Here is a 9200-nt window from a genome sequence, read left to right on the forward strand (position 1 = left end):
ACGGGACACACTTTGTCCCGTATTACCATGAGAATCAAAAATAGTGAGTAAAATGTCAATGGAATGAATGAACAACAGGGTGCTTTATGTGAAAATGTACGGTAAATTTATTCCCAGGCCGTCTCCTGCTCTGTGACCAATGAGCTGACCGCGAAAATCCCGCTCATCTCATTGGTCGAGGTACTGTTGTTTGCGAAGAAGATACCGGAAGACAACAAAGCAACAACTTTTACTCGCACTTTCTGTTTGAACTTTTCTTACTGCACTTTTACAAGAGGAATGTTCTGCTTTTTGTTGTTTTATATTAATTTATACAGTTTTAAGTTAAGCAGGACAGGTTTCTGTTAATTTTGTTATTTTGTAAAAAAAAAAAAAAATTGTTGAATAATAATTTGTTTTGCATGTGTTCATATCACTCAAAAATATGAATCTAATTCAATTCAGGTTCGAGTCAAATAGTTCAAAAATCGTTTCACACACACAAAAAAAGCTAAAAAAAAACAAAAAAAAAAAACACGCCAGGAAGGGTGAAGGCAATCAGGTCGTCTGACCTGCCAATGAGGAGTTGGCAACCCTTTGCGCATATGTTGTTGTGCATTTACAAAATACAATACATTGACTCTTTGAGTATGTTGTTGCAATTTCTTTATTTGTTACCGTGATTACTTTTTTGGATTAGGACCAACGTGGCTTGAACTGAATTCTTCTATTTGAGCTACATTTGCACCCTTGCAACCAATGCTACTTTACACTTTATGATGAAATGATGTCAGGTGACGCATTAAATCTTCCATGTTTGCTGTATTGTTAGAGAAAGTTTTATGACATTGAGATTTATACCAAAGAGGTGGACCCAATAAGTTAATAGAGTTTGAAGAGCTTTGGCAAAGTGAAAGAATACAGCACTTTATATCTCACTGTACTTCAGTACCCTGGTACGAGAGTGACAATCTTTAAGAATCTGATGGAGTTGTTGATGTTATTATGTTATTATGATGAGTTATGTCTGCTGGTTTTGTTTTCTTCCTAAGGCAGGGGCAGACTGAGCTCAAAGAGATTCAGGAAGTAGCACCGTCCTCCGGTCGTATCACAGCTGGATCAAGTTAATGTTTATGCTAACAGAACATATTAAAAAACTTTGACACAAAATTCAACAAGAATTGTTATTTTTTCCCACACAAGTTGTGATTGTCTTTGTCACAGACACACCGATACCAACAAATATACAGTAAGTAGATATTTTTCGACAAACGGCAGCAAGTGAAGACGAAAGAGAAATTGAAAAGGTCACAGAGGGTGACAGTTCTTTTCATTTACATATTTGCTGCATAGTTTTCACTGTGTCACTGGCTAATATACATTTTACATAATCTGAAGATATTCTTAAAGTACAGATAGATGCTTTTAGTAATGAATTAAATGAAGTTGCACATGCACACACAAACCTGCTTCAGCGGTTCAATGCAAACTGTAGAAAACTTTTGCTTATGTGGCAGTGTGGATAGGAATGATGTTAGGAAATGTTGGAACACTCTAAAAATCAAATCAAACAAAGATTGTATGGCTACTTGCGTTATGTCAATACCTGCGCCCTCATCAGTCAAAGGTATTAACATAGAGCCAATTGTGTATTTACAAAGTAAAGGATACTAGAGTGAGCAAACCTTACAGCTGAAAGATTCTCTTGTGTTTGTTGTGACATGGACCAAATTATTCCCATAAAAACAGTGACAGGCTAATGCCATCTGCATTTTTTAGCTTGTAGTGATTTTGTGTTGTACCTCTCTAACTGCTACATCAGTAGATCTGTCCATCTCTAGTCTGGTGTAGCCACACTTAATTCCTCAGAATACTTGGATTTCATTCACTGGTTCATTGGTCAGCAGATCTCTGCAGGAGCAACAGGGCGGCTTCAGACCAACTTTCCAGGGTAGTTCACCCATATGAGCATACAGATGTCCTATTCTCTCTCAATCTCAAGAGCGTCTTTGGGGAATTTCTTTAACTTTGGCAAATATGTTTACTTTGACTGATTAAAATTCGTCAGCCAAAGGTATCCGCGACTCAGGATGAGAGGCCTCCAACACAAGATCCATGGTTTTACCAGTACGTTGAAGCCCACAACTCAGCTTGTGAACACTACGTCCCATGCATAAATTCAGCAAAAGTTTACTTACCTCGGCTGACACTTTGCTACAGATCAAATGATAAATCAGATTAATGTTTCTTTAAGAGGTGCAACTGGAAATTAATAATTAAGTTTACATCGTCTGTTCATATTTTAAACACCATAACAAGCCTAAGCTCGCATAGCAAAGTTAATTCACCACCACGATTGTGTTCAGTGTTAGAGTAATGCACGTCTGTGTCTACAAAATGAAAACAGTACCATAACCGCGACCCCTTGCTACAATTAACGACGTTAATAAACGGTTGTGGACACAGTGGTGTTAATGTTAACATTATAGAAAAGACAGTACGCCAGTTTGAAGGAAAAATTACACTCTAAATCTATGTTCAAAAAGAGTTTAGCCATAGTGTCCTAAAATGACTGAACCATCATCCTCCATGAGCAGCGGCACATTCTTACCAGCAATTAGTTAATGCTGGACAACCACAGCACCGCTGTTTACAGTAAGTTAACAAAAGCAATAAAACATATACAGGTTAAAATACAAAACTTGAGAACTTAATACTCACCAGTCTTTTATTGTCATGCTCAAAGCGAGTGAATGAAAATATCTGCCATCCAAATAAGTTCACCTGCTCAAATGTCTGGATGTTTGAAGTAACACACAGTGGTGTTAAATACGGTCAACTCTGAGATTTTACTCCTCCAACAGTAACACTAACACAGAGCTCATTCTGTTAATCTACTTCAGAATTCCAAAACTTCACTCTAGACTGGCCCAACACTGCACTTGTGTATTTGCTGTGTGGTCTCATCTGTCTCTTGTCCTGCAGTGGATGAGCTGATAAAATGAACTACAGCACCACCATGTGGACAGGTACATGGATTACAAGCTGCCTGCCAGATGCATCAACTATTACTGCAAACTCCAGGGAGATGAACACGTTTAATAGAACCTTCTATGTTGGCATTTGTTCTGTTGTGTTATTCAAGTGGAAACTTTCAAGAGGACGATCCATGAGAGGAAAATACAAAACATCAGTCATTGTAATGAGCATTGATCGTAAAAGTACAGTGGTGGCTATATTTATTTGAACACTTGGCATGTTTGAGAGGTCATCAGTATGGTCTATATACTGTATAATAGAGCCATCATAAGGAGATTTAGATAATTTTCCTTACAAACAACAAGCTAAGCCTATTTCACCGTCAATGGCACACAGTCATGTTCCGTGACCGAAGAAGCCAAATTAGTTGTGTAATCATTGTCATGTTTGATCGTGGTTAAACTGATGGTGATGCAAGGCTCTTAGGACACAGCTGTCTGAATCTTTTGAATGTACAAGGCCTATCCTGCTCATCAACATCACAATGACGAATGGTGCAACAACGTCTTCAAGAACTGTGCATCAGAAACTGGATGAAGAAGGACTTGTTGGCAAGATCCGTTATTGAAAGAGCAAAAATAGAATGAAACACCTGAAATGTGCAAAAGAATACAATAAATGGACAAAGGAAAATCGGTGTAAAGTGTTGTGAACTGATGAGTCCAATTTTGGACAACTATCTGCATGGTTCCTGAACATTATAAAATGAAATCATGTTTGGAGGCAAAAAAAGGTCAGCATTTTCAGATCTGTCAGGCATTCTAGTCATTTTGGCCACCTCTGTATGTAGGGTATACTTTTAAGAAACAAGTAAATAATACTCATTAAAATCAAGACACGTAACACACACTCACAGAGACGCTTGTTTCAATGCTTCAGGCTTTTAATTTTGCAAAGAACAACAGAAGAGATGAGTTAATTTTGCAGAAGGAAGTTTTGCTAACAGCGTTCTTTTCATAACACATTCAGTCTGTTCTCAGAAAAAGGCACAAAGCCTCTGAGACAACCCAGCTTCTGTTTATTTGACTTGTCGCTTCACTCCTTTAGTTGCGTTACAGCGATAGAAGAAATATAAAGAGGCTCCAGAGTGACTAGCTTAAGAAATAAGAGCATGGAAACACACATCAGCACTCATCCACCAGTGTTTGTGACAGATTCCTCTGTTTCAGGACTCATTCAATTTTCTTGGCGCAGACAGATGAACGTAGTAGATGACACTGTGCATCATCCCAGCACTTGGACCCTGCAAGTACCAAAAACAAACAAACAAAAAAAATCAGTCAAAGCATCATACTAACTAAAACATGACACTATGTTTATAATGACAATATTTCATTATTTCAATTAAAATAATTCAACGTTAATTTTTTACAATAATGCTAAATAAAATGATCTGATCAGATATGTGCATTACATTAACATTACTAACAGATGTTTCTCAGTAAATCAACTTTTTTCTTTTAACATTTATCAGTTAAACCAGTCACAGTTCTCAGGTGAAATTAGGATTTACCTCCAAAATTCATTTGTATGCAGCTCTGTCGGCCGCCATGGTTATCAGGCTGTCCAGGACACCAGTTTAAATATGGGAAAGCCGTCCCATCACTCCACAGCCACAAACCATTCTAAAACACAGATTGAAATAGATTCTGCATTTTAAACAGTGTTTTCTGAAATACTTGACAAAACTGGGCCTTGCGCATCAATGGAAACTCAAATTTATCTCATATTTTCTCTGTATAGCTTTTGAAATAAGAAAAGATTGGTTTACTGATGCAGGAGATATTAAAAATCCAAATGGTTGAAGAATACAACTATGTCACTGGCGTTACAGGAAAATCTAAAAACCTGCAAAACATTAGTTACACTGTGAATGTGGTGTCAGCAGAGGACATTCACAGTAACTGAAATAAAAATATACCGCATGAAGATAGATTACAACTGGAGGAGGATAGGAGGAGGTGGTGGACACAAACTAAAATAATTTATTCATTTGAAATAATGGACTAAATACCTCTTGAGCATCATTGCCTCCAATCCATGTTTCTGGATACCCATTAGTGCTGATCAATATCATCCTCTGGATCTCATGGTACTCGAACACATCATGGATCGATGCAAGGTTTCCACCCAGGGACTGACAGTTTTTCTGCAGTGAAGATAAACAGAGATAAATGAGAGTTGTCAAAGCAATAGCAGGATTCACAACCAGAAGGATGCAAGACATAACAAAATAAACTCAGTGATTACCTCAGCTCTAGTCCAAGTCATGGTTTTTGGAATGTAGAGGAAACAGCGTCCATTGTACTCAAACCAACCAAGACAACGTAAGGACCTCTTGATCCGGTGGCTCTTTGCTGAAAACAGTCTCCAGTTAAAGGTTTAATATATAGACTTTTATTGAAACATAATATAATAATGTGAGTCATTGCCAAGGGTACATTGAAACTGATGAGTTATCAGTTGTCTATTAGTAACTATGTTTTGGGATTGAACCATTCTTAACTACACTGTAAAAACTGTCACTTAGATCTAACTCAAAAAAATTAAGGCAACATTTTCCAACCACTTTTTCGAAGTTTAGCGAACTAACTAGTAATTTGAGTAAGGAGAACCTAATAATATGCATTTGACTGTATGCTAAAATATTAAGTAGCATTTGCAAACAATGGGCAAGAAATTGAGTAAATCAATGAAAAAGCATCAGTATATGAAACTTAATTAAATTAAGTAACATGAAATTAAAAATTAATAACTCATGTACTCTATTTTATTATTTTTTATTTATTATTTCTGTTTTAGTTAGCATTATCATACATTTAACAAATAAAGAGAGATCTCAATTTTGAACATTTATTAAATCACTACCATATCCAAACAGTGGTAAGTAGAAAAACCAAGTCCATCCATATTCAGTGCATAAAAGAACATGAGCTTATCATGTGCTGCTTTGGAAAACACCATAAGTACATAATAAAAACATTTCTACATTAACATTAACACTTTTGCAACAATTTACAAGCATGAACATCTGACCTCATATTAGCAGAACATCTTTAAAAGATATTAGCAGAGCATTTAAAACAACATGGGCAATCTAAATTAATGCATGGCAAGGCGTGGCTGTGTCCAAAGGTCCTTCATCACGGATCCAACTTTAGGCAATAATCCAAAACATCATGTAAAAACCCCACCGACTTTTTGTGAGGATATCATCATATAGCGCTCTTATGTGGCAGTTAACTAATTAAAATATCAAGAGGAAGGATGGTAATGCAAATAACAAGTTAATCAAAAATCTAACTTAAATGGCTTCAAAACGTATCAACAAAGTTAATACACATCAAGAAATCTGGGTTAGGCATTTTCAATCAACAAGTACACAGAAAAATGAAATTATGCGTACAGGGGCAGAACAGTGGTGAGGTGGTTAGCAGCACGGATGCCTCACAGCGAGAAGGTCCCGGGTTCGAATCCACGGGCCGACTGGGCCTTTCTGTGTGTAGTCTGCATGTTCTCCCTGTGTCTGCGTGGGTTCTCTCCAGGTACTCCAGCTTCCTCCCACCGTCCAAAGACATGCTGGTTAGGTTCATTGGTGATTCTAAATTGGCCGTAGGTGTGAGTGTCTCTCTGTGGTAGCCCTGTGATAGACTGGAGACCTGTCCAGGGTGGACCCCCGCCTCTCGTCCGATGACAACTGCGACCCTTAACAGGAATAAGCAGAAGATTAACATAAGATGAATGAATGAATTATGCGTACAGTACATGGTGAGCATACACTTGTTAAGCTGTAAAACTGGTATACAGTATTCAAATCAGTGCCGATAATCCATGTTTGCAGCCGATGGGGCCTCTCAGTGAAAAGGTGTGTTAGTGGAACAACTGGAATGACTGACAAATGTGTGAATGTACCACAGTGGGACCAACAGATACTGTTGGATATCCATAGCAAGGCTTCTTGTTAGGACACCTGGAGGAGTACTACTGTTTATCTGTTACTGCAGGCGGGAGATGTGGCTACGTGCTAAGGTGCAGCGAGCTCTGCTGGTTGAGAATACTGTATACTGTATTATGGTGGCGGGACGCCGTGGTAGTTTGCACTGCTCACCACAAGCTAATGACTGTTAAATGCCGACCCTTCGGGGCCATTGTGCGGATAAACGGTAATATTCGCCACTGTTTATCGGGTATGTGACAGTCATCACCAGCATGTGTGTGTGTGCCAGACAGACAGTGAGGAAGTCTAAGCAACGATAATGTTTTTTTTTTTTTTTTTTTTTAGAAGTTACGCACTATCTGTATGAAATAAACTACTGCACAAATACATAATTTGCTTATCATAAAACGCGCACAGGTATAGACAGTAGCTAGCTAGCTAGCTAGCTAGCTAACTGGTTGAAGGTCACGAACTGTTGTGTATATTTGAAATGGCGTTGGCGGCCGCTAATGTAGCTAGCATAATGTAGGAAACAGAGTAATGCCTTTGCAACAAGCACAATACAATCATGTTAATTCGGACAAAATCTAACTTTGAACAATACAAATAGTTACTTACCTGAGGTGGGTGAAGTATTTTTTATCCTCAGGCTCAGTGAAAGACGTGCGAAGCTACACTCAGAGAAGATGAAGAATCTGTCCGGGCTCGTTATTCCGTTGCTGGTGGGCGGGGCGTGTCGTTCTACGTCTGACATAAGCTTTAAAACTGAGTTTTGTGAAATTAATTTATGGTCAAATCCAATGAAATTAATTTTATTATAGAAAATATTAAGTTACGAAAATATACACACGTTTTACTTAGGGTTAACTCAAAAAACAAAGAAAACAAAAAGAAATCAATTTGTTGGAGTAAATATACTTTTAAAAATAAAGTCATATCGACAATGCCACTGAGAGGCTTTTTACAGTGTAGTGATCAAGAATCAAGACTTTCTGGGAAACTAAACGCCAACACTAGTCTGACTGCAAAGGATGACAGCAACAAAATGCATCAAATGTCAGTAGAAATCTTTGAGAAATACCCACTGACCGGTTTGAATATCACTGGACTTTGCTTCTGGAGGAGCTGGAAGAGATTTTCACAGCATTCATTAACTACTGTAACGAGTCTCATGTCACTGTATGCAGACGATACTCTACGATATACTCACCATCAGCTCCAGTCAGAGTCATCACGACACAAACAATCACCATCACTGGCAGCGTCTTCATTGTGGAGATGATGCTGATTTCTAGCTTCAGTCAAGAGAACCAGACATGTTGGAAATATTTAACACCCACATGATGAACATTCAATAAAGGAAAAGACGATAAGCGTTGGTAGCAGACCTGCAGCAGAGTGATCCTCTCTTCTTCGTTCTCTCTACGAGCATGAATCCACACCCTTCAAGAGTACAGCTTTTTAATACAGTTACCTATGTCATCATCTCTCACTAAATCAGGAAGTGACACAGGTCAACAAACAGAGAAATGTACATTTGTCTCATTGTCATGAGTCTGTTGGGGAATTCCCTAAACTTTGGCACAAACATTGTCTTGGAGTCAAGGATGAATGGATTCAAATTTGAGTGCCAAAGCTAACAAAACACGCTGCTGACTAGAACCCCCTCACCCCATAGCAATGACACTCCTTGATGGCAGCAGCCATCCCCAGCAGGATGCAGCCTGACACAGGCACACACACAAAAACGATCAGGAACAACTAAAAAAAAAACATGAACAGTACAAGGTGTTGACCTGGCCTCCAAATTCACTAGATCCCAAACTGATCAAGTATCTGTGGGATAATCCACAGAAGCTCCTCCCATCACCTCATAGGACCCAAAGCCCCCCCACTAACAAGAGATGGAGTATAGGACACTGATCAGAGACTTTGTAGAGAGGTCCCACGCAAACCACCTACTCCTGAATGTGGTCAGGACTGTCTCGGTCAACCCTGAGCAGAGTGATGCTAGACGTGTGGGACGGAATTATCCGCATGTCAGCCAGGTATATCAAATTCCCATACAATTTACGAATGTAATCGGCGCTATTGACTATAAAAGCGCTATCACCATGATGAAACATTTTCATTCGATCAATGCGTAAATGCAATTAACCAACATTTATCTACTATAAGTATGCGGGAATCAAGATGAACAGCAGACTGGACTGGAGGGACAACAGCAATGCTGTGGACAAGAAGG

At 38.6% G+C, this 9200-nt stretch overlaps 1 protein-coding gene across 1 annotated transcript; it reads right to left on the reverse strand.

Moving 5' to 3' along the window:
- Nucleotides 1–3275: 3275 nt before the first annotated feature.
- Nucleotides 3276–8874, reverse strand: LOC311489406 (ladderlectin-like). Its single transcript, XM_084546476.1, has 6 exons — nucleotides 8166–8874; nucleotides 8045–8080; nucleotides 5269–5375; nucleotides 5033–5167; nucleotides 4532–4643; nucleotides 3276–4261 (listed from the first exon to the last, which is right to left on the reverse strand). Exons 1-6 carry the CDS (start codon nucleotides 8224–8226, stop codon nucleotides 4191–4193), a joined length of 522 nt encoding a protein of 173 aa, XP_084402602.1. The 5' UTR covers nucleotides 8227–8874; the 3' UTR covers nucleotides 3276–4190.
- Between the last annotated feature and the right edge of the window lie 326 nt (nucleotides 8875–9200).

Source organism: Chelon labrosus (genome assembly GCF_963514085.1).
Source record: "Chelon labrosus genome assembly, chromosome: 1".
Taxonomy (NCBI): Eukaryota; Metazoa; Chordata; class Actinopteri; order Mugiliformes; family Mugilidae; genus Chelon; species Chelon labrosus.

What these genes read in the sequence shown, in the direction of transcription:
- LOC311489406 (XM_084546476.1), bottom strand. Translation starts at nt 8,226, where the DNA reads ATGAAGACGCTGCCAGTGATGGTGATTGTTTGTGTCGTGATGACTCTG. An exon ending in GTCCAGTGATATTCAAACCG is followed by an intron (nt 5,376 to 8,044) that starts GTCAGTGGGTAT and finishes GACTGTTTTCAG; the next exon opens with CAAAGAGCCACCGGATCAAG. An exon ending in TGACTTGGACTAGAGCTGAG is followed by an intron (nt 5,168 to 5,268) that starts GTAATCACTGAG and finishes TCTTCACTGCAG; the next exon opens with AAAAACTGTCAGTCCCTGGG.